The following is a 27,026-nucleotide window of genomic DNA, read 5'->3' as shown; positions in this document are numbered from 1 at the left end:
CCCCACCCCTCCCAACACCCCACCCCTGCCAACACCCCCCACCCCACCCCGTGACTGAGCTGTCCATGTGCCGCAGGCACTGTCCTGAGCATGGAGTCACGTAACTCACTCCCAAGCACGTCCTGGGGGCTGGAAAGGTTCGGGGAGGGTGATTGGAGCAAAGACAGGGGCAGCTACGGCAGTGGGGAGGGCTGAGCCTGGGGTGGGCTCTGGAAGGGACCCCAGAGGCAGTTCATTCAGCCCCTGGGTGGGCAGGCTGAGGCTTGCCGCAGGTCACGTCACTCCCAAGTAGCAGCCCCGGTCTACCATCCGTGTTTTCCACACCCTCAGGAGTGTGCACGTTTGCACACACACACACCCCAGCTGCTAAAGGCAAGTCCCGTCTTGGACGAGTGGGGTGAAGGGGCAGCCCCAGGCCATCCCTCCCTGGACCCGCCCTCCCCTCCCACCCTTCGGAATCAAGGAGTCAACATTCCTGAGCCCACGGCTCCGGACCGCCAGGCCCAACAGCCCGGGCCGGTGGCTGCAGGCCATGCCGGTTATGATGCCCAGGGGCACAGACTGGGGGCCCGGGGGGGGGGGGTGTTAGTGGAGGCCAGCCCGTAGGCCTGAGCCAGGTAGGTGACCACATTTAATCTCTGCAGCCCTGCCTCGCTCCACCCACGTGCCACCAAAGCCAGCCACCCAGATTGCCCTTCACCTGGAGGGCTCTGGCTCCCGGGAAGCAGAGACCTCCAGGAAACGGGCGGTGGGGGCCATGCTGGGCACAGAAGGTGGACTGAATGAACTGGGGTCCCCCGACTGAAATGCCCTCAGCCATGACCCAGGGCCCGCCAGCCCTGCACCCTCTCTGGGGTCCACACTGAGTGCCTTGTGATGGGACATGCCTCCCCAGGCAGGCTGCAGTGCTGATGGCTGGGTGCTGAGTGCCCCTCCGAGGTCTGTCCTGCTTGGGCGAGGCATGCCGGCCACACCAACAATAACACTGTGGCAAAGACTGGCCACCTCTTGAGGACTCATGCAGACCCTTCTCCCCAGGCCTTGGAGAACAGGGAAGGGCGGCAATGACCCCCACGCCCCACCCCACCCCGTCATGCAGGCCACTCCTCCCGCCCTTCAGGTCACCATCTCTGGCAGCCTCTGTGACTCCCCAGATCTGGGTGAGGAGTCACAGCCAGACCTTACACGCAGCAGGCACGATGTCAGGGCCCACGGAGATGTTTTAATTATTTTTATCAACCAGAAGGGGGGAAAGTGGATATAATCCAGCCTGGATTATATTCTTCTTTATAGCAGCACAATCACAAAATAGAATTTTTAATCCGTTTTTGGAAGAAGGGGCCCACAGAAGTCATACTGAGGCCCTGGTCACGGGGGACCCTTAGAGGCCTGTGTGCCTCCCGGGGCCTTGCTGTGTGGTGATGATCTGCTCACTTGATGGCCTCCTCCAGAAGGGCCACGTCTTACTGTCAGAGCAGGCACACAGTAGGCAATGGGTGAATAAATACACGCTTGTAAATTAAAAAGTGGTTTGCATTGACTGAGCACTTGCCCTGTGCCAGGCACTGTGCTCAGCTCCTGAGAAACAGACATGCCCATTTTACAGATAAGGACATGGAGGCTGAGAAAGGCTAAATGACTGGCACGAGTTGTTCACCAGGAAAGCCCAGGTGTCAAGCCTGCACCACTGGCCAGCAATGTCCCCACAGGAGGTGGAGCAGCTGGTGGATGTGTCATTTCCAGGAGGGACAACCTCACATAGATATCAGGCAAGTCCCCCGATGTCAGCCTATGAGTTCTGACACATGGGCCAGCGCCCTTGAAGGCCCCAGTGCCGCCCTGACCTTCCTCCAGGCCACAGCCCGTGCGGGCTGTTCCTCCATGCGCCCAGGCGCTGTGCTGGGGGCGTGATGAGTGATCATTGTAGCCCACACTCTCTGTGTACCAGGCACCAGCCCGTCCAACCCTCATGGTACCCCTGGGGTCTGTGACTGTTATTCCCGTTCCAGAACACCGCCTGAGAAGTGGGCAGAGACAGGGATGCGGGAGCCATTCCTTCCACCTTGGGAACTTGGAGGCAGGGAAGCAAGCCTTCATGAGACAAGAGACCTTTGAGTGCATCCATGAACGATTAGGATTTCATTAGGTAGAGAAACAGGGCGAGGGCATTCTAGGCCGGGGCACAGCCTGAGCGAAGGTGTGGGAGTGGAAGGGGCCCCGGGGCGCCGCTGGACTGCAAGTGAGGCCGCAGGGAGTATCGGACTGCTGGCTTTCCGAGGCTGTACGAGGGAGGGGGATGTTTGAAGATTGGGGAGCTGCAGTCAGGCGGGCACTTGGTGCACGTGTATCGAGCATTTATGAGGAGCCAGGCATTGTAATAGGCATGGGGGAACAGAGAGGACTAGGGCACAGTCACCTACTGGAACCTGCCTGGGAAAGTCCATCTCGGTGGGGATCCACATCTGTCCCTGGCGCCCCGGCAGGCCCTGGCGTCTTTCCCTCCTCGACTGGACTTCTTCCATAAAACAGGCCTAACTGCACTTGCCACCTGGTGACGGAGGATCCCTGGATAAAAGATTCTGTAAATACAGAGCGCTGTCGCCAGGGCTCTGGGCGGGGTGGAGTAGGGAGGTCGCGTCAGACTCCCAGGAGGCAGAGAAACAGCCCCTGGGGGGCTGAGGGGCCACCAAAATGCTCTGAGGTTTCCGCCTCTTGGTGGCTGTCAAACGTGTTCCTGCAGCCAGGAAGTCTGACATTAAAGTCCCCCCCACCCCCGCCCCCACCAAGGCTACTCTGCCTGTGATGGTTAAATGACAGACGCCAACAGGCTGGCGGGTGAGGACGGCAGGGAGGAGGAGATGGAGGGGCCTTGGTGGCTGGAGGCGTTACCCTCACCCGTGTGTGCATCTGACACAAGTGTATTGAGCACCTACTAGGATCAGTCCTGCTGCAAGTGTCGGGAATCCTGGGGGAGGCAGACAGGGACACGGCTCATTCCGCCACTACGTTGGGGGGGGGGAACGGGGAAGCCCGGTCTCTGGAAGCACAGAGAAGCTACCTGACTTGACTTTGAGTCCAGGACAAACCCGTCTCCCTTCGTCTCTCAAAGACCCTGGCGGCAAAAGCCCTTCGTGCTGAAGCAGCGCCACTGCCCAGCTGACCTCCTCACACCCGAGGAAACAGAGGCCAGGGAGCCTCGCTGGCTTGTCCCAGGTCACACAGCCAGTTGTGTAACAGACAGTTATTATTTGCATTTTACGAACGAGAGGTGAAGTGGCTCACAGAGCAGGCCACAGAGAAAGCAAGCGGTGCACCCGGCCTAGACCCAGGGCTGCAGATCGCGGGCCCCCCCTTGCTTTTCGGCTGATGCGGGACTTGCCACGGCTGCTGCTCCTCTGGGCTGGAGTGGAAGAAGGTTCCAGAGCCCCAGAGCACTCAGGTTGGCCTCTGGCAGGCAGGGGCTGGGGCGGGAGCCAGTATGGGCTCCTCTCACTGAGCTGTTCCTTGGCATCTCCAGCACAGAGCCAACCTCTCCATTAAGCAGAGCGGGCTCAGCGCCCAGGACGCAGGATGCTTCAGGGGCCCACGGAAATGTTTTCATTTCATTTCTTTTAAAACCGGAAGAAAAATTAAGCATAATAATAATGAATACTTACTCATGAATCAAGCCTAGATTAGTCATCTTTCTACCCACGTGGTTGTAAAATATAATTAAAAAAATTTTTTTTATGAAGGAAGGGGCCACCGAGGCAAAAGCGCCTGGCAACAGAGAAAGCCATCGTGTGGCCCCACAGCAGCGGCTGCGCCGTCAGCCACCCAGAGCCTGTTCCAGCTGGGGCAAAGCTGGCCACCTCTGCCCTGCCACTGTTTATGAAACGATGACGGAAGAAAGGAGGAGCAATAACAGAGCAGTGAAAAGAGAGGAGGGGCGCTGGGAGAACACTAACAAATGAATGGTGGCCGGGCAGAGAGACGAGTCTGAAAGGGCAGAGCGTGGCTCAGGGAGAAGATGGCAGAAAGGCCAGGGGCAGCGGAGACGGGCAGACAGAGCTGTGTGTGATCGCACAAGTCTGACAGGTCCCATCAGTGAGGATGGTCAGGACAGAGGGAGGCACCTCACACAGTTCTGGGAGCCTTGAACAACAAGACCAGGAATTTCCCAGGGGCCCTAATTACGTTCCCGTGCCTCCCGTAACAAATGACCACAGATTTAGTGACTTAAAACAACAGAGATTTCTTCTCTCATAGTTGAGAAGACCAGAAGTCCAAAACCAAAATCACTGGACGAAAGTCAAGGTGTTGGCAGGGCCTTGCTCCCTCTGGAGACTCTAGGAGACACTCCGTCCCTGGCTTCTCCCAGCTTCCAGTGGCCGCCAGCATTCCTTGTCTCGTGGCCGCACACTCCAATTTCTGTTTCTGTGGCCACATTGCCCCCTCCTCTTCTCCTCTGCCTCTCTCTTAAAAGGACACTGGTGATTACATTTAGAGCCCACTCTGATAATCCAGGATAATCTCCCCATCTCAAAATCCTTCCTTTAATCGCATCTGCAAAGACTTTCCGTGTACGGGAACATTCACAGGTTCCAAGAATTAGGACCTAATATCTTCGGGGCCCATTATGTACCTACTACAGGCCCACAGAGGCAACACAGTTTAGCAGAGGGCTGCCTCTAGCCGGCCTGTGGCCGCGGCCCATGCCTGAGACCAGTGGAAGGCGCATGGCCTCTTCCTTTACTAGCGAGCACATCCTGGGAAGGGGGTCCTTCTGCCGGGATCCTTGGAAGGGAGTGAAGCAGGCTCTGCAACGGAGGTGGCGGGATGTGCAGACTCCACTGGACTTGGCTAGGACAGAACTGAGGCATTAAGCTCCTTGGGGTGGAGAAGGTGTCAAGAGAAGGCCCCTCCCCTACTGGGAGGCTGACTCTCGATCTCATTTCAATTCTCACTTCACTCATCCTACGTTCAGCAGATACTCAGACATGAGCCAGCTTGTCTTCAGGGAGCTCGAAGCCTAACCCCAGAGGCAAGCACTGTTGTCTTCAGTAGATTGTAACTGCAGGTGAGGCCCCTCTTTTCCGGGTGGGGCAGTGGAGACCCAGGGATCAGGGGGTCATCTTTGTATGGAGTCGACTTAGCACAAGGGCTTCACATTTCCTCAATCCCCTACCCCCAGCGTCTTCCTGTCCTGATTTCATTATTTCTAGTCTCTTCCTCTTGGCACGTTAAAAGTGAAGTAACAACAGTTTCATCTTCCCTTAGAAGAGCTTGCCAGGAAGTGACTCCTCCCAAGCTGGGCACTTTCTGCATCTGTAGAGTTGGCCAGTGGGGAGCCAGGTCACAGGACCCTTGAAGTCAGGCAGCATGTTATTCATTCCATATCTATCAAGTACTCTTTCCACACTCAGATTTGAGTAAAGCAGAGGAATAGGTAACCGGCCTTGCCTTCTCAGCACCAACTGGGGCAAGCATCCTCCTTCAAATGAAGAAAAGCTTCTGCCATGAAATTTGGGGGCCTCTGAGGGCAGACTGAGAAGTGGCAGAGCTTCCTGCCAAGTCTGGAATCCCAAAATCAATCCCAAAATGGAAAAAAAAAGGGGGGGCTTGGATATGGAGAGAAGCTTCTAATCTCAGTTTTGCCTCGTTCAAGCTGTGTGACTAAGCAAATCACTTAAAAACTCTATGAACCTGTTTCCTGATCTGTTAAAAAAAAAAAAAAAAGTGTAGAAATGCCTAAGAAAACTGTTACGCAAGAGATTCCAACAATTGTTTGGGGGAGGTCCTCTAGGGGCTAACTACACGCTACCCCTCCAGGTGGGTCTTAGGCCAGGGGTTGTCAATCTCCCCTGCTCCCCACTTCCTCGTGCCATCTTCAATACCTTTAAGGTCCTGGCACCCCGGCCCTGTCGAGTCATCTTGCCGAGAGCTGGGCCCCAGAAGGCCGCGGGCGGGGTGAGGCGCATGAGGCAGTACCAGGACAGGGCTCAAGTGTTTTGAGCAACCAGACCGGGAGTCAAGTGCGAAGTCAGGCCAGGTCGAGCCCCCGCTTGCCGGCTCCATCCGAGTCCTCCAGCGCCCAGGGGTTGCCCACTCACCCGCGCCTCCCACGCGCGATTCTTGTCTGGCCTTGCCCCGCCCGTTTGGCCCACGCGGCGGGCGGGGCGAGCCGCAGCCTTTGTGTTCAAACCGCCCAATGGGCAGTGGCAGTGGGCGGTGACGCGGGCGGGGTCTGACCAATGGGCTGCGGTCTGTCAGCGTTGACTGACAGGCGCACACATAACACACTCGGCCACGCGCGCGCCGCCCGGCCCCACTTGCGCAGCGCGGTTCTGCGCGGGCCGCATTGTCCGCCAATCCGCCGTCCGCAGTTCCCCGCGCGCCCCGGGTCCCTGCGCCGACCGCACCTCCCCGGATTCCGACGCGGTAAGAGGGTGCGCCCGGGAGGCGCGGCTGGCCTCGAACGTCCCCGGTCCCGCACGGAGCAGCGGCGGCAGCAGGTAACAGCCGGCCTTGGGCCTCTGGCGGGCGGACGCGCGGGGCGAGGGTGGTGGGCCGGCCTCGCTCCCCTCCCCGCGGGTCCCGGGCCCGGCCTGACCCCGGGGTCATTGTGGGGCTGCACCGGCCAGAGCCGAGCTGCCCAGGCCTGGCCCTTCCTCTCCGGGCCAAGCTGGGCCAGGCTCCAGCCCCGCCCGGTGCACGCCCCTGGACCGGTCGAGAAGGGCCAGCGCTGTGCCAAGGCCGCCGTGACTCATCTCCGCCGCCCGGCCCCCGCCCCCGGGACTGGTCGCTCCACTGGTCAGTCTGGAGGGCGGATGTCTCCGGGCGGGACTTCCCCGGGCCGAACCTCCCCGGTAGGCGAGGAGCGGAGACCCGGCTGTCCCAAAGCGGCCCAGGCCAGTGCCCGCGTTTTCGTGCCAGTCAGGCAGTTTCCAGGGACAGGTAGTTCTCTGCTTCTGTCGCCGCCTGTCATAACTCTGGGAATAGGAGGGAGGGCCATTTTGTTCAGTTATAAAAAAAAAAAAAAAGAAAGAAACCAAATAGGAGGCGGGAGTGTGACTTAGAGCAGAGAGGCAGGGAAGGCGCATGGTTGGTAAAAAAAAAAAAACTCCCGCAGGTTTAGCCAGTAGGGAATGAAGGGAGCAGAGTTAGCACCTGGAGCGTTTTGCAGGTCCCACGAGAGAATGTAGTATGAAAACGTACCGCGGAGGATGCCCAAGATCTAGGTTAAGTCTGACGACTGGATGGATACTGCCATATAAGTTTGTGATGGGGGTGGGGAAGGGTGGAGCTGAGAAAGGATGTGGTTCCTCTCAGAAGTGGGAAGGGATGTTTTATTTGAGGGTGTCTTAACGGGGGGGCGGAAGGCGGGGGGTGTTTATTCTGATATGCAAATGATTGGAGCTCTGAGAGGCTCACCTCTTGTTTTGTTTTGGAGGACGGGGCCTCCACCTTTCCATCTTGCGAAACCCAGATTCAATGATAAACTGTTTCGTGATAGCAGAACCCTATGAGAAAGACTAAAAGGCACCCCTGGAAGGGTGCTGACTGCTGATGGTTTTCAGCAACCGCCCCCCCTCCAAACACACACACACACACACACACACACACACACCCCTCCATCTAAATATTTATTTATATTCTTGCCAGCAGTAGCTTGAGTTCTGTATAAACTCATTGCTTTGTTCCCGCCCCAGGGCGAAAGCTTCATCAGCTTCTGCAGGGCAGGGTTAAGAGGAGGAGCCTGTGTGAGCATCTGTAGCTTTCAGGTGGGGAGGGCAGTAGCAGGGGTGGAATTACCTTATAAGGAATGGAATATAGAAAAGGATCCAGGCCAACTTCCTGCGGTGGCTACTACCAATCGGTCCCTTTACCACCATCGGCTAAAACCAGGGAAAGATGCCAGGTGGACATCCTACCTGTGAAGACACCAGTAAGACCCAAGACATGAGGCTGCTTGTTTTTCAGAAGACGACTTTGTAGAATTCTTCAACTGGACTAACCAGACCTCCTGGTTTCTGTAGTCTGAGTTGGGATGTGTTAGAGCCTATGTCCATCACACAGTCCAGAGAACTAGTAATTTAAGTATCAACGAGGAATATTGGAAGTGCTAAGTCACAAGTACTAGGACCGAAGTATAACAGTGACTTTGTAATACAGGCTGGCAAAGGCGCCATGTTCAGAGTGCTCATACTGGTCATCTGAGATTTTGAACTTGGGTTTCTAGAACTGAAAGGTTTATGAATCCTCCTTGTGTTGTAGAATGCCCCCTTTTGCCACGTCTTTTCACCTTGGCCTCCTCGGAGTCTTCCTTATCAATTCCAGAGCCTTGGTTTTCCACCCCACGTAGTGACTGGTCTGGCTGATAGGGACTGAGGCTAATCCCACACTGGCGCTCCACCTGCCTGTTTTGTTAGTTTGTTAACAAATGTAACAGCTCTGCAGCCTGTTCTGAACATACTGGAGGCTGTAAAAGGCTCTAGTTGGGGACACAACAACACATTCCTGAAACAACTTGAAAACCTCCTGGTGGAGTGGAAGGACCCAGGCCCTGCAACCTGTGAGAGCTGAGCTCAAACTCTGCCACTGTCACTTACAGGCTGGGTGGCTGTGGGCAGGTTACTGATCATTTCAGTGTCCCAGGTTCCCCCCAGTACAATGGGGGTAACAATGCCTTCCTGGATTATAATGGGTGTGTAAGGAGCCGGGTACCTAGGAGGCATTTAACAAAGTATTTTATCGTATCAAGATGCACTGATGTTGCAGCCCAGTAATCACTAATGGGATACGGCATCGGGCGCCATCAGGATGTAGGCAGGGGTTACCGTGCAAAAGTTTTCTGGAGTCAAAGTTTGACTGCGGCTCTGAATCAGTGAATACAGCTACGAAGAAAGGAAAGCACGTCCCATCTAAGGGAAACAAGCTAGAACAAGAACAGGCACAGCTCTAGGGACAGGGCAGCAGGGTGAGATGGCTGGGCTGGAGAGCGGGTGCAGGGCAGCAGTGATGAAAGGCATTCATTTAGCATCTATCAGGTGCCACAGGCTCTGTCTCATGTCAGAGGCTGCAGAAGGCCCAATGCTAGCTCTCACGGACCTCCGCATCCAGTAAACTGAGAATTAGGAAATCCTGTGGAAGGTGCCATGAAAGAGGCTGCCCAAGGCAGAGGGCAGAGGGCAGCAGGGTGGGTGGGGCCGGGATAATTAATAAATGCCCCATGTCACCCACATCTCAGGCTGTTTCAGTTGAATCCCGGTGGGGGGTGGGGATTGGCTAGGAGGCAGTGCGCTGTTTCTCCTCCCCTGGAGAGGGGCTGAGAACAGCCCCACGCTTCACATGGCGCCCTTTCTCTCCCAAGACTCTTCAGGGGAAGGGTCCCCCGCCCACCTCATCATGTCTCGAAGAAGCCAGCGCCTCACACGCTACTCCCAGGGTGACGATGACGGCAGCAGCAGCAGTGGGGGGAGCTCGGTGATGGGCAGTCAGAGCACCCTGTTTAAAGACAGCCCTCTCAGGTATGGGATCGCCACTTCCAGCCCCACCCGCCTCCGTGGGATCGCACTGACCTGCAGAGCACATGTCTTGGGCGGCTCACTGCGCAGCCTCTTCGTCTTGTGACTTTTGTGGGCAGAGATCAGATACCCATGTCTGGTCAAAGGGGACATTCACACCTCTGGGGATGCCAGGGCCCAGTGTTGTTTCTTCTCTCCATGCTGTAAGCCGGGCTGCTGCCCTCATGTTCAGAGAACAGGAAGTGGGGAGAGGCAGCTTCAAGAATAAGCCAGGCCGGAAACCCCAAAACCGAGAGCTGGGCTCACAGGAACCCATGGTGCCGTGGATGGCTCTGCCAGTCTGGCCATCCTCCCCAGACCCACACCCACATGTGCCACTGTCTGTAGGGCCTCCTCAGGGCCAGCGAAGCAGCTGAGGAGACGAACAAGTCCAAGGGGCACCAGGATGTGAGCTAAGGCAGGCGCCTGCCTCACCCTGCCCCCTTGCAGATGTGAGGCCGAGCTGACAGCCCCTGAGGCTTTGACTAGCTCTAGAAGGCCAGGTTGGGTTTGTCTGGGTTTTCAGTGGGTTGTAGAAATTACTAATCCATGAGGAAGCATGAAAAAACACTTTGGCTTTGAAGTTAGAGACCTAGATTTGAATCCTGACTCCATCGCTTACTGATGGTCTCGCCTAACTGCTTGTGAGATTTAGAGATAACGGGAGCACAGAAAGTACCTGCTTTGCGCGGTAGACAGTCAGCAGTTGGGAGTTGTTAGTTGCCTAGCAACAAGGCTGCGCCCCCCCCCCCCCCGCCCCGACCTTAGGAGGGCAGAGCACTGCCTAGAGCCCCGCTTTCGCTTTCCTGGCTGGGCTCAGCTCCTGCCTCTCTCCTCCTGCTGACCTCCCACAGGACCCTGAAGAAGAAATCCGGCAACATGAAGCGCCTCTCCCCAGCGCCACAGCTGGGCCCCTCCTCCGACAGGCACACCTCCTACTACAGCGAGTCTGTGGTCAGGGAGTCCTACTTTGGCAGCCCCCGGGCCGCCTCCATCGCCGCCTCTCTCACCAGGAACTCCATCCTCGACGACCAGCTGCGTGGTGACCCCTTCTGGAGTGAGTGTCCACAGCCTTTCTCCTGGGCCTCTGCTGCCTCCGGAGATGTATGGTCCAAAATCCCCCCCGGGGGTTTCCTAACTGCTGCGGGGCCAGAAGAGGGGCTCCCCACCTTCGGAAACCCTTGGGAGAGCAGCCGAGTGTCTGAACTTCCAGGCCCCTTTAGACGATGGAGTAGCCACGTAGCTGCTCCAGGCCTGGGAGACGGAGGGGCCGGTCCTAGTTCACCCTCCCTTGACCCAAGGGAGCTCGGGCGGGGCTGCCCATCAGAGATGCTCCTCGGGGTGTCCCCGCGAGTCCCTCTGGAACACCCTCCTCGGAGCAGCTCTGCCCCAGGAGAACCCCGCGTTCTTCCCTCCTCAGGTGAGGACCTGCGGGTGAGGAGGAGAGACACAGGTGGCACTGAGAGCAGCAAAGTCAACGGGCTCCCGGAGAACAAGCTGTCCGAGGACTTCCTCGGGTCGTCCTCGGGCTACTCTTCCGAGGATGACTACGTAGGTAGGCGACGTCCTCCCTCCCCAGCCTCGGGGAGGTGCTCCGCCAGGTTCCCGGGCTGCTGGGGAGGTGACGGGAAGTAGGGGAAGGCGCCCTGACAGCTCGAGAGAGCATGGTGTCCAGCTGAGTGTTGCTGCTGTGCCCCCACGGTGCCCTGAACCCAGGCCTGGGGTGGCCCTCGATAGCGCTGGGATGCGACCGCCTGGCCCCACGAGGCCTTGAGCCGCCTGTGGCCGGTTCCCTTATTTGACTCATTTCCGGCAGGTGTTTAACATGGAGCTTCACACGCAGGAGGTGCTTGATCCCTTACTCTAGGTCTGAGTGGTTTGAGGGGTTGCTGGTGAGAAGGAAGCAGACAAGGAGGCCAAGGGAAATAAAATGTCAGAAATCTAGCGCTTCGCTTCGTCAGCGTTTACTGGCCTGCTAGCTGCCAGCCTCTGTCACTTGGGGATGTGAAGGAGAATGACACACGGTCTCAGCTCACAGTCTAGAGGAGCAGACAACTGACAGTCTCCATGTCCCAAGGCTCTTAAGAGTGAGGACAGCGGCGGTCCAGTGGTTAGGACTCCGCGCTTCCACTGCAGGGGGCACGGGTTCGATCCCTGGTCGGGGAACTAAGATTCCGCAGGCCCTGCGGTGCACGGCACCTCCACACCAGAAAAAAAGAGTGAGAACAACTGGACGTCTCCTCTGCTCCCCTGCAGGCTACTCGGAGACGGACCAGCAGGGTTCAGGGTCGCGGCTGCGGAACGCTGTCTCTCGGGCGGGCTCTCTTTTCTGGATGGTGTTCACTTCTCCAGGTGAGTGCCGGCTGCTCTGTACATGATGGTTTCCATTCTCTCTGGCAGTCACTTTCACCCATCTTTCTGCGGTTGGGTATCCAACCCGTTAGAAAGAGACTGTAGGGATAGCTCGCTCCAGAATAGTTACGGGGAGCCCGGAGCCACGGGAGCACCCTTGCTTGAAAGCTGGGCGGAGGGCGTTGGCAGCGCAGGCGGGTGGCATCACAGGACCTGGGTAGCGTGGGACAGGACGGAGGTGCACTGGCGATCAGGGTTGGGGTCGGGGCAGGGAGGACCGCTGGTGGAGACACACAGGCCCAGTGGTTCAGGGTGGCACTAGGCTTGACGGGCCCTCTTCCAGGCCGGCTCTTCGGACTCCTCTACTGGTGGATTGGCACCACCTGGTACCGCCTGACGACAGCTGCCTCCCTCCTCGACGTCTTCGTTTTAACCAGGTAAGCAAGACTGACAAGGAATCAGAAGGCCCCAGGCAGAAGGGGCCGATAAAGCATCTACACCTGTGCGTGATGGTTTCTCTGAAGGTTTTTTCTTTCCCAGTTTACCTGCGGCTTTTATTAGTGAGCGTGGAGTGGACACCCAGAGCCCCTTTTTCTGCCTGACAGTGGACAGGACTTACAGTCAGGTGCAGGGAGTGTTCTGGAACGCAGCTTCTTGGCCACTTCCTTCCGAACACCAGCCTAGCCACTTCTGATCTCAGACAAGCCCAACCTTACTCCTGCTGGCCAGGCCTGAGGCTCTAGCCAGCAAGTGGTGTTTCCCAGAACATTCAGCATCCCTCTCGGCCCCCCGGTGATCTGGACCCCCAGTGTTTTCCAAAAGAAAATACTGCCTGACTAAGGAGTTACTTTTTTTTTCTTCTATATTTGCTTGCCTAGAGGACACCTGTCTGTGAAAGTTTTAGGTTATTCAGAGACCCCAGTATTTACTTATTTATTTATTTTATAAATTTATTTTTATTTATTATTTTTGGCTGTGTTGGGTCTTCGTTGCTGCTCATGGGTTTTCTCTAGTTGCGGCGAGCGGGGGCTACTCTTCATTGCGGTGCGCGGGTTTCTCATTGCAGTGGCATCTCTTGTTGCGGAGCATGGGCTCTAGAGCACAGGCTCAGTAGTTGTGGCGCACAGGCTTAGTTGCTCCGTGGCATGTGAGATCTTCCCAGACTGGGGTTGAAACCCGTGTCACCTGCATTGGCAGGCAGATTCTTAACCACTGTGCCACCAGGGAAGCCCGCCCCCCCGCCCCACCCCCAGTATTTATTTTTGATAACATCAATACAGTTCAGAGTCAGAATTGTCCCCATCACTCCAAGCTTTGCAGGTAAAGCATCCAATCTGGCCCTGGCAAGATGAGAGGCTTGAGGGTGTCTTCTCTAACTCTAGCTCAGCACTCAGGAAAAATCTCTAGGAACTCCCTGGGGGCATATAGAGGCTCTGGAGCCCTCCTGACACCTCCGCCTGCCCTCTCTCCCCTCCTGTGGTCCAGGCGCTTCTCATCACTGAAGACGTTCCTGTGGTTCCTCTTGCTGCTGCTGCTTCTGACCGGCCTGACCTATGGTGAGCTCATCCACTGTCACGGGGAGGGGTAGAACGAGAGCTTGTGGAGATGGGGCTTGCGAGCCAGAGGGGCAGGCAGAGTGTGGGCCGACGCTGGTGCTGAGCAGAAATGTGAAAACTAGAGAGACAGTGATCAGCTACAAAAAGGGGAAGGAGGCAGGACGAGCGGGGTCGGATGGCGCCTGGGCAGCATCCTGTCTGGGTCTCCTGGGTCCTCAGGTGACCAGTGGGTGAAAGGGGAAATGCTCCGATCCACTGATCTTGTCCTTGGTTTGGGTTGCTACGCTGGACTGCCTAGCATGTCCAGAGCGTCCTTGCAGCCCCAGGGGCTGGAACATGCCTTAGTACAGGAATACCGGGGTAAAAAGCAGGGACTCTGACACTGTTATTAGCAGTCATTTTCCCTCCATTCCAAATCAGGAGGTTGTCTGGGTGAGTGAATTACCATTACATCAAGTTCAGTCTTCAGCTGTCTTTAGGATCAAAACAATGAGGTAGTAAAGAGAAGTGAGAGCACCTTTTTGCACCAAGAAGTACCTGTCATCTAGAAGATGCTCCACGCTGTTCCAGTCTCTATCGTTGAACTTCCACATTTTTTACATAGTTGTAATCATTCTGTTTATATATTTTGTGTTCAGCTTTTGATTTGACAATTTCACATGAGTTTCACAGTTTCCTATGAGTTGCCCCTGTGGCCCCCAGGCTCAGTTTTACCAATTTATAATTAAAGACCATGCTTTATTATTATTATATTTTTAGAGGTGGTTTTATAGGTTTAGCATCTACTCAAGTTGTATTTCTTTAATTTCTACCAAGGTAGAACATCTTTCCAAGTGTTGATTCCCTTGTTTCCTGTTACAAGAACAGCTTGTTCCTATCCAGTGGAAGCTGGGCATTGCCCTTAAAATAATAATGACCTTTTATAATCTTACAGTGTTTTGTTCAGGAAGCATACTCCCTTGTGTTATCTCACAAGGTTGTTTGTTTCACCATCCCCATGTGGGGTTGGTGGAGCTGAGGTTCTCACGGTGTCATGAGATGCATACGGAAAGTCTGAAAGGCAGAGGGGTGGAGTGACCAGCTCCGGGAGAGCAGTAAGTGAAGGCCTGTCCGGAGGGTCTGACTTAAAGTCTGGTGGTCACATGCTTCCTGTTGCACCTGCTCGAGGCCAACAACTGAGTGGCAAGTGTGACATCTTACCAGGGTGGAGACCCCACAGCCAATATGGCTTTTTCAGGCGCTGTCAGCCCCACGCATACACGTACACGCACACACGGCACGTGCATAGCTCAGGAGTAAACACATCGCAAACAGGTAGCCCCTAGAGCAAGATGCAAATGTCTGTGTGGTGGCAGCCTTGTGCTCTGTTCCGGGGCAGCAGGCAGCCTTTCTGAGCAGGTGGATTCTGTTTCAGTGATTCTCAACCATGGCAGCCCATTAGAGTCACCCGGGGAGCTTTTATTTATTTATTTATTCATTTATTTTGGGGGACCATGCTGCACAGTTTGTGGGATTTTAATTCCCCAACCAGGGACTAAACCCACACCCTCGGCATTGAGAGCTCGAGTGCTAACCATGGGACCGCCAGGGAATTCCCACCTGGGGAGCTTTTAAAACTCCTTATGGAGGAATCCCCCAGGCCCGCGAACTCACTCTGGAGGGCGGGGCCAGACACTGATTGTTTCAAAAGCTGCGTGGGTGATTCTGATGTACGGTCTGGACTGAGGACCACCGTCAGGCCCTCTGGGTTCTACCGTTGGATCATCCCCAACTTATGATAGCCGCTTCCTCCAAGCTTTGCCACCTGTGGAAAGGTGAGGATTCCTGAGGGGACGTGAGGATGCGTACACGCTGGGATTGTTGGGTGGAGGCTGCTGCCTCAGAGAGTGGCGGGAACCTCCACCCCTCATACCGCCTTTGGCCGGGGCAAGGCTCCCGCGAGTGAGACAGGCTGCTGGTGAGCGCTGCTCATGAGGCTGCCGTCCGCGCTGTGGCCCCGGCCCGGGTTAACTGCCCCCTCCTCTGTGTGCAGGCGCATGGTATTGCTACCCCTTCGGGCTGCAGACGTTCCACCCCGCCGTGGCTTCCTGGTGGGCCTCGAAGGGCAGCAGTGGGCAGCGTGCGGTATGGGGTTCCAGAGACTCATCCCCACATTTCCAGGTGAGCATCTTAGGGTCGCAGCCTCCCGCCTCGGCCTGAATTTGCCATTGAAGTCGTCCCTGCCCTTCTTCCTCACACACACAGCTGAAGAGGTGCTGCCAGGACACCTTTCTCTGCTGTTAGTGGTGCAGGTGTTGGGGGGTGTGTTGCCTGTGCTTAAATATGACTCAAAACTGCCCAAAAGTTAGTTGCCATCCTAAGAGGCACGGAAAACAGAAGGAAAAGGAATAAGACAAATTGTCTTGCGTACCTTGTTCCTTTTCAGTACAATTTCACGAATCTTTACTGAGTACCTTCTGTGGGTCAGGTAACATCCTGTTCTGTTACCTATTACCATAGATAAACCACCCCTAGAATCAGTGCCTTAAAAGTACCAGCACTGGGACTCCCCTGGTGGCGCAGTGGTTGAGAGTCCGCCTGCCGATGCAGGGGACACGGGTTCGTGCCCTGGTCCGGGAGGATCCCACGTGCCGCGGAGCGGCTGGGCCCGTGAGCCATGGCTGCTGGGCCTGCACGTCCGGAGCCTGTGCTCCACAACGGGGGAGGCAAAAACAGTGAGAGGCCCGCGTCCCGCAAAAAAAAAAAAAATACACCGTACCAGCACTGGGGAATTCCCTGGTGGTCCAGTGGTTAGGACTCGGCACTCTCACTGCCATGGCCCAGGGTCAACCCCTGGTCAGGGAGCTAAGGTCCTGCAAGCTGTGCGGTGTAGCAAAAAAAAAAAAAAAAAAAAAGAAGTACAGCATTGGATTAGCTCGTGAGCCTGCAGGTCCTCTGGGTGGCTTTTCTGGTCTGAGCAAGGACAGCTGATCTTGGCTGGGCCCCCTCACGTGTCTGCAGTTAACTGCAGCAGGGGCGGGCTGGTCTAGGCCTGGACTGGGCAGGTTGTACCTTTGCTGTCCAGCAGGTAGCCTGGGCTTGTTCTCATAGCGGCCGGGCAGGGTTCCAGGAGAGCGGAATCATGCCAGACCTTGAGGACTAGATTCAGAACTAGCATACTGTCACTTCTGCCACATTCTATTGGCTGAAGCAAATCTCAGAGCCAGGCCAGATTCAAGGAGGGGGAAATAGACCCCACCTCTCCATGGAAGCACCTGCGAAGCCACATTGCAGAGGGCGCAGATGCTGGGAGGAGGGCAGGACATTTTTGCAACCCGCCAGAGGCTAAAGCTGGATCCGGCCCAGGCCCTGCCCTCAAGAGGCCTGCAGTCCAGTGGGGGGCGATGAGTGCACAAACCACCGGCGTGTGTGTGTGTGTGTGTGTGTGTGTGTGTGTGTGTGTGTGCAGGTCCCGGGGTCTACGATGAAAATGTAAAACGCTTTGTCCTCTGATTAGAGTTATTTGAACTTTGCTTGCACCCTGCTGAATTTAATTTGCTATCACATTTTTAACCATTTATTTTGGTAGATATTACTTTCCTGACCCTGAGTTTATTATTTCACAAAATAACGATGTGTTCTGGCATCTTTAACTTTTTTTTTTTAATCACTAGTAAAGACAACTCAATTTCAGGACCACGTTTTCTGTAAAACGGGGGAAGTAAAGAATGACATATCTTTGTATTTACTTTCATCTGCATAAAGACACTAATAAAAATAGTTGCCTGGTTTGGGAAGGCTTGGTGGTGAGGGCTCTGGGTGGATGGGGCAGAGGTTAGGAGCGTGAGTTTTTGCTGTTTGCTTGCTTGCTTTTTGAGTCATGCAAGTACTGCCTAGTTTAAAAACGGAATTTTTGCAAGTCATAAGCCCGACCTCTGTACTCACTAGGCTCGTGCCTTTTAACTGACAGTCGACAGACTGTGTTTTATAATTTCATTTGAGTGTTTCTGGGATTCTCTTCCCTTCCTCTTTAGGAAGCACTGTTGTCATAAGTCCCTAACCTCTGTGGCTTTTCCCTCCCCGTCCTGCCAGGCTGAGCAGCGCATTCTGTCCCGGGTACACTCTCTGGAGCGGCGCCTGGAAGCTCTTGCTGCCGAATTTTCCTCCAGCTGGCAGAAGGAGGCCATGCGGCTGGAACGCTTGGAGCTGCGGCAGGGGGCTGGAGGGCAGGGGGGCAGCGGCAGCCTGAGCCACGAGGACACCCTGGCGCTCCTGGAGGGGCTGGTGAGCCGCCGCGAGGCTGCCCTGAAGGAGGACTTCCGCAGGGACACCGCTGCTCAGATCCAGGTCGGGGAGGGGAGCTGAGGGGCCTGTGTGGCTGACACCCTGGGTGTGTGGGGTGGAGGGGGCGAGGCCCTGCACCCTGACATGAGGGAGACAGCAGTGTGTCATTCAGGGTCAGACGGCTCTACCACTTGGCAATTACCTTCTCTAAGACTTAGTGTCCTCCTCTTTAAAACGGAGACTCTCCTGTCTGCCCTGCCCCTGGTTGTGAGAACATGAGATTGTACTGCGCCTGTAACGCCCATGTAGGTGTGGCACACCATGCAGGTGTGCAGTAAAGACCAAGAGGAGTCTTGCGTGTTTCCAAGAAGCACTGTAGCAGAAAGGCCAGGAGCTGAAGTTTGCAATCAAACAGGCCTGGTTCGAATTCCGGTTACACCACTTACTGGTTGTAAGTGGCCTCTGAGCACGACTCAGTAAAATCCTTGGCCTCTCTCCTATGCCTGATAGGAAGAACTGGTCACCCTGAGAGCAGAGCATCAACAGGACTCAGAAGACCTCTTCAAGAAGATTGTCCAGGCCTCGCAGGTTGGTGGGCTTGGGGGCACTTGGAGCCTACGGTGGGGCGCTGATCGAATTCATCATCTGTTCTTGGGCTCAGAGAGACACCTTGGCCCCTAAGGGTCTGCTTAGGTGCAGAATGGGGAGAAGGGTTGTGAGTCTCCTGACTTCTGCTTGAACTGAATCCACTTGGGCTGGAACACTCTGCAGAGACGCCCTGGGATCATGCCTGAGGACAGGAAGGGCTGCTTTCAAGTGGCCTGTTGTGCTGGGTACACATGCTGAACGAACGGGTGAACGCCTAAGCACGATAGACATGGGCCGAGACTCCCACAAGGACCTCAACCAGGAGGCCAGTTTGACGTTTGCTAGATCAGTCAGGAGGCCCTGGGGTGGGGATGTGGTTAAGCAAAGACCCCAGAGGGAACAGATCCTGCTCTGGAAGACTGACTGCTGTGAGCCTGACATTTCTTGTATTGGTCCCTTCTTTCGCTTATAGGAGTCTGAGGCTCGACTCCAGGAGCTGAAGTCTGAGTGGCAAAGGTAATGCGCACTGCCATCTGTCCTAGGCCTGCTCAGCCCCAGCCTCCCCATTCCCACCCCCAGCTAGGACTGGGGAGCAGAGCCCCGGAGCAGAATTCTGATTGTGTCCCAAGCAGAGAGGGAGATGGCTGAAACCTAGCTCAGGATCACCTGCTCAGAGCCTGTCCTTGAGGTGCAGTGGAGGTCCGGCAGGGGTTGCAGGCATTGCAAGAGAATTGGGATTCATGGGTTCATTTACAGATGTACCGTCTTTTCTGTACAACCTCATGCCGGCTGTATTCCCATGCCCCAGATATCTGTACTTGTGGAGGATGTGAGAGCTGAGGCAGAGTGAATTATGGATCTGGGCTTAGAAGGGAAATGGGATACTGTAATAATTAGCTCCTGGGGATATGCAAGCCAAGTCACAGGCACCGGAGCTCTGTTCTACAGCCAGAACCTCCAAGAGTGAGCCTTGCACTCACCAGTGAGTGGTGGGCACACACTTATATCAGGTGCCAACTAGGGGATCCTGTTGTTCTCCTCAGCATAGCCTTACCCCTCACCAGAGATCCAAGGCTTACTCTTTCTTCTCTGTCTGGGAGTAGGATGACCCAGGAGTCCTTTCGGGAGAGTTCCATGAAGGAGCTGGGGCGGCTGGGGGTTCAGCTGGAAGGCCTGCGGCAGGAACTGGCAGCCCTGACCCTGAAGCAGAGCTCGGTGGAGGACCAAGTGGGCCTGCTGCCCCAGCAGCTCCAGGCTGTGCGGGACGATGTGAGTTGGAACCATCCACGTCCCTTGCTGAATACCCCTCCTCTGAGACGGTCCTAGCAGTCTGCAAGGCAAAGAGCCTCTTGCCCCCTGCTCTGGACTCGGCACAGATGCTGGCTTTCTTGGACAGAAGTTCTTCCTGTTCTCTCATTGATAACATGGCGGATTGTTCATAACTCTTTCCTCCTTGGGCCTGAACAGGCACGTGCTGGCCCTCCCCTCGCAGGCCTGTTCCTCGCTCCCTGTCCCCTCTACCCAAGCCAGGCGCCACCCCACCCTGGCCAGGGCTCTGCTGTGGCAGCTTCCACTGTGAGCCTCCCAGAGTGAGACCTTTCTTTGGTCCCTAGGTGGAGTCTCAGTTCCCTGCCTGGGTCAGTCAGTTCCTTCTTCGAGGTCGGGGAAGCCGCACTGGGCTCCTTCAGCGAGAGGAGATGCAAGCTCAGCTGCAGGAGCTGGAGAGCAAGATCCTTGCCCACGTGGCCGAGATGCAGGGCAAGTCTGCGAGGGAGGCCGTGGCCAGCCTGGGGCTGACGCTGCAGAAGGAGGGCGTGATTGGGGTGACAGAGGAGGTGAGGACTGGATGCCCCTGGACACCCCCGCCCCCCGCAATGGCTGATCCACCCAGCACACACGCACTGCTTTCCTCCCTGGGAGCCACAGAGCTGCACAGTCCCACACTGCCAGCTCCCTGGCCTGTTCTGTGACCTAAGTGACATCCAGGAGGCTCCGATGTTTGCTTTGGGGCTGGTGTGGAAGGGTGGAGGTGCATGCCTGAGCAACGGCACGTGTCCGGACTGGGGAGGGCTGAGCCCAGGGGTTCCTGGCCCCTAACAGTGGGGCCACGGAGGTGGACGAGTCTGCTTCCCATCACAGTTGCTCGGGGCGCCTGTGTTTTAGCAGGTGCACCGTATTGTAAACCAGGCTCTGAAGCGCTACAGCGAGGACCGCATCGGGATGGTGGACTACGCTCTGGAATCGGGAGGTGTGTGCACCTCTCCTCCCTTTGCTGGGCCCCTTTCCCTACGCTGGCGGGCCCCCTGGCATCTGCTAGGGTAGCTGTGGTGTTAGGCAAGCAGGGCTTGAGGTCGGCAGAACTCACCCAACCCAGCGCTCACAACAAAGGCGAGTGACTGCGTGGGAGAAGCGGGACGTGCTGAGCACCGTCCTCGGCCGGGAAGAGGCGGCGGTGCTTGTAGCTGCTCTGGGGTCTGGGTTAGGTGTGGAGACTGGTCCTCAGAGAGGGGACGGGCAATGGTAGTCCCTGCCGGGGTTCCCCTGGCTGGCGAGCTGAGCTGGTTGTGTGGGTCTCCCTCCCCTGCTGGAGTCCAGCCCCAGGCGCCCACCCTGCCTTTCTTTCCTGTCTCAGGGGCCAGCGTTATCAGTACCCGATGTTCCGAGACCTACGAGACCAAGACGGCCCTCCTCAGCCTCTTCGGCATCCCCCTGTGGTACCAATCCCAGTCTCCTCGAGTCATTCTCCAGGTGGGGGCCCTGAGCACACCGAGTCGCCTGCGTAGCTGGGTGACCGTCCCCTCCTGGGTCATTAGAGCTGCGCTCAGGGCGGGTTGTCTTTGTCACCTGCCATGCGCTGACCCAACGTTCTTCCCTTCCAGCCAGACGTGCACCCAGGCAACTGCTGGGCCTTCCAGGGGCCCCAGGGCTTTGCTGTGGTTCGCCTTTCTGCCCGCATCCGCCCCACTGCTGTCACCTTAGAGCATGTGCCCAAATCCTTGTCACCCAACAGCACCATCTCCAGTGCCCCCAAGGATTTTGCCGTCTTTGTGAGTATCCCACCTGGGGGCTAGAGGGGCTGTAAGAGGGCCCTGTGGGTCTCTGTTGAGGATAGAGTTGGGATCGTTCTTTGGTTGAGGGGAAGGGAATAGATATGAAAGAGAGGGCGCCAAGGTGGGAAACAGCACTTCGGTCTCAGTTACCTCGGGCTGCGGAGGAAGAAACGGAGGCCTAATGAGTCAAGTGACTTGTCACAGATCACACAGCGGCCCTGTGTCCAGAGCTCAGGCCCCCTGCAGTCCCTGAGGAGGCTGGCGCCTGCCCCACCGGGTGGGAGGGGGCCAGTGGGGAAGCGGGAGGGAAGGCCTTCCTCCCCGGGGGCCCGTGTCTAAGAGCAGGCTCTTCCCTCCATCCTGTGCTCTCTCTTCAGGGTTTCGATGAAGACCTGCAGCAGGAGGGGATGCTCCTTGGCCAGTTCACCTACGACCAGGATGGGGAGCCCATTCAGACGTTCTATTTTCAGGTATGGGATTCTGTTCTGCTGGCAGAGGCGTATATATGTACTTTCCCACCCATTCAGCAGATGTTTTCTGAGTACTTGTCCTGTGCCAGGCACTGGGGGTTCCAAGTGAGAAGTCACAGCCTAGCCCACCCACAGCCCGAGGTACGGAACAGAGACCACTGTCCCTGTGGCGTGGGAGAGGCGCCAAGTGCACATCAGCGTGGGGGAGGGGGAGGGGGAGGGGCCCTCCCAGATGGGCAGTGCTGGGGAGCTGCCTGCAGAGGGTAGGTATCCGAGTGAATGTGGCCCAGCTGGGCCTCACACAGCACGGCGTGGCTGGGCCACCGCTGGGGGGCTCCTGCCTCAACTTGAGTGGGCATTGGTCTCCTGGGCCCTTGTTAGGAATAGATCCCCAGTCTCCAGCCCAGGTGAGTCTCCGGTAGGTGGCCTGAGAGCCACACCAGGGGAGTCCTAGTGTGAGGAAGTGGGTGAGGTGGAGAAGGGACCTCCCAGAGGGGGGAGAGAGGCAGGCCTGGCTACCAGGCAGAGAGTTTCAGCCCTCAGCTGAAAATGAGCATATGACACAGAGGACTGATGGGAACTTGAGAAAGAAAAGAAATTCTGCTTAATTCACAGTGCAGGAATTCTTTTTCAACATCGACATACGTCAAACTCTCCATAAAGGTAGTTCTGTTCACGGTCAGAGAGCTCCTGTGAGGTTTTCCCAGTTTGCGATGAATCATGCTGGGGCTCGGTTACAAGGCCGTTTTTATGTGGCCGTGGGCTGGGCCTGGCGCAGCCTGACATGCGTTGGTGGCCCCTGTGGGACCTGTGAAGCCTGTGGGGCTCCTTGGCCCACCAGGTGGAAACTGTGTTCCAGGGTCTGAAGACAGGAGCTTTGAAGTCCGGTTCTCTACAGAGGCCCGGGGGAGGGGGCGTCTGGCCCTAGGTGTGGCCGTCTCCCCTCTGGTCTGAGCACTCCCACCCCTGCCTTCTCTCCCCAGGGCCCTAAAATGGCCGCGTACCAGGTGGTGGAGCTGCGGATCTTGACTAACTGGGGCCACCCCGAGTACACCTGCATCTACCGCTTCAGGGTGCATGGGGAACCCACCCACTAGGCCTTCTCTGTGCCGCTGCCGCCGCCCGCGGGGAGGCCAGCTCCTCTCGGCACGTGCCCCCTGCTCTGGGGGTGGCTGCGCAGCACCCCCGCCTCTGCCCCCGCACGCTTGAAGCGCACTGACTTCCGGGAGCGGGCAAGAAGAGCCCCTGGCCCAGCGGAGGTGAGAAGGAACGCGCAGGCTCTTCCTGAGCGCCGGGTGGCTCCAGCGGTCAGCAGGCTCCGGCGTCGCTTGTCCTTCTTTGTTCTCTGCGCGCCGGGCAATGGGCGCCTTCTTCTCCCTCCTGCGAGGGTGTATATATGTAGCATGTTGTGGGAAATCGAGGCAGGGAGAGACGGGATGAGTGCCCATGTTCCGGCAAAGGTGGATGAGACCTGCCTGCCCCTTGCCTATGTGCGGGGGCTGGCACCCAGGGAGCTGCATAAATGAATCAGGTGCCAAAGCCGTGGGTGAAACAGGCTAGGGCCTGGGGCAGCTGAGCTGTACCCCCTCCCTAGGCAGAGAAGTGAGGTCCTCTGGGAGGAGGGTGCAGGCTGGGACTGGTCCCCAGGCAGGAAGCTCCTGGGAGAAGGCGGCTGGGCTCCTCCAGAAAGCTAGTGCCGTCAGCCTAGGCCCACAGCATTCCTGGAGGGCTTCTATACACTGTATTTGTCCTGGGTCAGGGTGGGCCATGGGGCTTCCTGTACCCTGGAGGGTCTGGCTCCTGGGAGCCTGAGGGTTACTGCTCCTGTGGCCCTGTAGGAGTCCCCTCTGCTGGGGACAGTAGTTGCTTGCTCTCTCCTGATGCTGGGACTGGGGCCCACTCTGCTCCCCACTCCTTGCTAGGGCCCACCTGTGCCCCAGTGCAAGCTTGCTGCATTCCCCCAGGGTGCCCAGACCTGTCCTTCGAGGCCATGAACATCTGGGGTCAGCTAGAAGTGTTCAGGGGACTCCCTGGGCTCTTGTGGCCCAGCGATACAATGACAGTGACACTCAGGGTGCCACGGTGGGAGGAGGTCTGTCTGCACTGTTGGCCCTACCCCACCCCTATCAGGCCGCTGATGTAAGAGGCCCCCTAACCCTGAGCCACCCCCGGGGGCTCTCTCAGCTCATGCTCAATTCTGTTTCTATTCTGACTCATTTTCTATGGGGGACAGTCAGGGGTGGGGGGCTGGGTTAGGAGGGGGGCTGAGGTGGGAGCTTTTGGACCCAGCAAGTCCTGCTCTATTATGTATGTATTTTTCAAGGTCTGTTTTTTAACTGAAAAGCTAAGGGCTTGATTCCTAGCCCCGTTCTGTGGGGCCTCGGGTGAGTTCAGGTCCTTGTAACCTGGCTGCCAAGAGGGGCTCGGGGCACTGGTTCCAACTCTGTGGTTCGTTCCGGCCCGCGGGGAGGGGGCAGGAAAGGCTGCTGTGCAGGTGGGCGCCCTGAATGGAGGACGGAGCTGGAACGAAGGCGAGGCCCCGGCCATCCTGTGATCGGTCCTCTGGCACTGGCCCTGCCTCCAGACAACCAGGTTTTGTTTTGCGCTCTCCTGTCACAAATGCTGCACTATTGGTTCTTAATTTTGTATCTCCAGATTCTAATTTATGCCTATGCAAAAAATAAACTATGCCCAGGATTAGGGGAGTGTGTGGTTTTTATCTGGCCATTGCACGGGACCCTGCTCTTGGGAAAAAGAGAATGAATTCTTAGCCAAAACAGTGCCCCAAAGGCTTCCTCCTAAGCTTTAGAAACCCAGGCTTCTCGGCTAAAACTCAGCTGTGACGGGAGATGGGACCTGAGGCAGGCCCCGTGCCTGTGACTCTGGGCTCAAAGGCTGGCAGGAGCAAGTGAGTGGCTTTTTTAGCCATCACTGATGTCCCAGTCCCACTGGGAAGCAGGAGGCTTGTCCTGCGTCTCTCAGTGCCACTGGAGCAGAGGGTAGAAATTACCCACTTTACTACCGAGCTCGTCCGCCGTCAGTGCCGCAGTCCCCCTCCGTGGGAATTAAACCCTTGTCCCTTGTACCTGTGTTGGGATGGCACGAGGTTGGTCCCCTGAAGAGCCAGAATCTTGCCAGTTCCAGGGAGCAGGTCCTGGCCCTTCCCTGCAAATATCTCCCCAGATTCAGTGGCTCCAATGAGCAGCTCCAAGGGCCACGGGTGGTTGCCCAGCTGGACTCTCAACACATGCCTCTCATCCTGACCATGGCACCTGGCCCAGGGAGGGGCCCAATCACAGCTGAGAAAATAAAGGCAGGAACAGGTCAGTAGGCAGGAGTTGGGGGATAAACTGCTGCAGGAGATGGTGCTGGGTGGAAGGCAAAGCCAGGCCCAAGGCTTCGGGCCAGTTACTCAAGCCCTCAGCTCTCTCTCTGCATGAGGAAAAACCTAGTACTATGGCTCGCCCCTCAGCAACTGCTCGCTTCATCACCTCCTATTTCATTCACACTTGCACTGCATTTAGCACCATTTTTCAACAAAGGTCGTGACATCCCTGAGCCGCATTAGTAAACGCATCCCTGGAACCTACCGCACACCGTCAGGGCTCAGGGCCTCTGTTCGTGCCCTCTGGGGCCTGTCTGCACACGTCCAAATCTTAAGAGGCCCTCATGGCACAACCCTCACACCGTCTTTTCTATGGTCCGTCCCGTGACCCCAATCAAACCTGCGCTTCCCCTGCACCATGGCACATTTCCTGTGGCTTATTCTGTGCTGGGGAGGCCGATAAGCCAGAACAGTGGGCCTGGCTGAATTAAAGATGCCACACGTGTTAGCTGTGTTACAAAAGGGTCAGGATTTGCCATTTGAGGTGACTGGATTCACAACTTTATTCTTCATCAACAACAAAAGGGCTGGTGTTTTGTTCCAAATAGTTGGTAGGGCTGAGACCCATATGGGACCTTTGTAGTCCCAGCTAACGACAATAAAACGCTGCAGTCAGCTCCCTGGCTGGCAGGTGTGGGCCTGGCAACCACAGAGATCAGAAGGACCTGAGTGTTGGAAGGCAGAGGCCAGGGTGGAGGCCACAGCTGCAAAATGTAAAGGAAGTGGTTATGCTCACAGCGGCAGGAGAGTTCCAACAAAACGTGGTTCTGCCTGTTCCAAGGTCCCCCATGGCCAAGTCCTGTGGAAACACAAATTCCACAGCACCCACCGTGGGGACAGAGAGCACAGGGTGCTGCTCAAGGCTGGAACTCCTATTACAAAGGCACCTCTGGGCAACGGCCCCTGTAAGCAGAACCAGAGTCAAAATTCAAGAGGGGAACAGCCAGCAGACAATGGAACTAGGACAGGCTGAAGGACACCGCTGGAGTGGGTGACTGGAATGACTGGGGGCTGGGGGCACTGTTCCCCTGAGCTCCAGTGTCCTTAACCAGAAAAACGTAACTACCGCCACCTCCCTCATAGCCGCGAACATCAAAGAACATGAAGCGAGGGAAATGCCTGGCACAGTCCCAGCTGAACAGCAGAGACGTGTCCACGCCACATTTCTCCTTTTGAGCCTGCTGCCCAGCTTGCGGCCTCTGCCATGGACGTGGGAGCCGGCGTGGGTGGTAAGCAGTGTGATGACCATTATTCACCGGGTACCGCCCACGTGCTGGGCACATCAGGGCCTCACACACATTCTCTCGCTGAATCCTCGCAACAACCTGACGCAGGCATTTACCTCTTGCTGTGGATGAGGAAACTGAGGTTCAGAGGATGGCAACTTGTCCTGTGTCACAGCTGGCGGAGGAGTCTGGGTTTTGGAGCCATGCCTGCCTGAAAGGAGAAACTGGGCCCCTCCCGGCCCGGCCCGCAGCCGGGGGCTCTAGGGCAGGCAGAGCAACGGAGTTCCCCGTGGCCGCACCTCCACCTGGAGGGGCTGGGCAGGGAACAGGACACCGTCAACTTGGAACAAACTTTTATTTTGTGTGCTGGTTTGGTCGGTCCATGGCCACAGGTCAGTGGTAACTAGAAACAGTCAGGAGGAGAGGAGAGGGGAGCAGCAGTCCGGAAGCAGGAGTGGCGGCGAAAGGTTGGGGATGGAAGGGAGGCGAGGCTGAGGAAGGACCCAGCCAGTTGGGTGTCCCAGGCTAGAGAAAGAACATATCTCTGCCCATCAGTCCACCCTAAAGAGAGGGCTTCAGTCCACAGCTCCG

At 56.7% G+C, this 27,026-nt stretch overlaps 2 protein-coding genes and 1 long non-coding RNA gene across 5 annotated transcripts in view; 2 read left to right on the top strand and 1 right to left on the bottom strand.

Annotated features, from left to right (window-relative positions):
• Nucleotides 1-3,434, top strand: part of DNAL4 (dynein axonemal light chain 4) — a 29,368-nt gene extending 25,934 nt beyond the window's left edge. The window contains exon 7 of the mRNA XM_027107682.1: nt 1,607-3,434. The gene's annotated coding sequence lies outside the window, so the exon portion shown is untranslated. The remainder of the gene's footprint in view (nt 1-1,606) is intronic.
• Nucleotides 3,435-4,213: 779 nt separating this feature from the next.
• LOC113621039 (uncharacterized) lies at nt 4,214-5,993 on the bottom strand. Its single transcript, XR_003433006.1, has 2 exons — nt 5,877-5,993; nt 4,214-5,697 (listed from the first exon to the last, which is right to left on the bottom strand). It is a non-coding gene; the product is annotated as an uncharacterized LOC113621039 (long non-coding RNA).
• Nucleotides 5,994-6,350: 357 nt separating this feature from the next.
• On the top strand, nt 6,351-24,521 carry SUN2 (Sad1 and UNC84 domain containing 2). 3 transcript variants are annotated; one of them, XM_027107673.1, is made up of 18 exons: nt 6,351-6,494; nt 9,353-9,509; nt 10,400-10,602; nt 10,966-11,100; nt 11,802-11,897; nt 12,241-12,334; nt 13,383-13,453; nt 15,486-15,613; nt 17,525-17,779; nt 18,227-18,304; nt 18,777-18,820; nt 19,408-19,573; nt 19,918-20,139; nt 20,468-20,552; nt 20,937-21,052; nt 21,184-21,351; nt 21,732-21,824; nt 22,808-24,521. In XM_027107673.1, the coding sequence occupies exons 2-18, from the start codon at nt 9,388-9,390 to the stop codon at nt 22,919-22,921; spliced, it is 2,190 nt and encodes a 729-aa protein (XP_026963474.1). In that variant the 5' UTR covers nt 6,351-6,494; nt 9,353-9,387; the 3' UTR covers nt 22,922-24,521. The 3 variants fall into 3 exon arrangements, with proteins under 3 accessions (XP_026963474.1, XP_026963472.1, XP_026963473.1); XM_027107671.1 differs by lacking the exon at nt 6,351-6,494 and adding an exon at nt 6,561-6,936; XM_027107672.1 differs by lacking the exon at nt 6,351-6,494 and adding an exon at nt 6,685-6,936 and having other exon boundaries at nt 20,471-20,552.
• The last annotated feature ends 2,505 nt before the right edge of the window (nt 24,522-27,026 follow it).

This window comes from Aethalodelphis obliquidens, unplaced genomic scaffold (genome assembly GCF_003676395.1).
Source record: "Aethalodelphis obliquidens isolate GAN/ISIS:26980383/991018 unplaced genomic scaffold, ASM367639v1 scaffold8, whole genome shotgun sequence".
Taxonomy (NCBI): Eukaryota; Metazoa; Chordata; class Mammalia; order Artiodactyla; family Delphinidae; genus Aethalodelphis; species Aethalodelphis obliquidens.
This window is presented reverse-complemented; position numbering and strand designations above follow the sequence as displayed.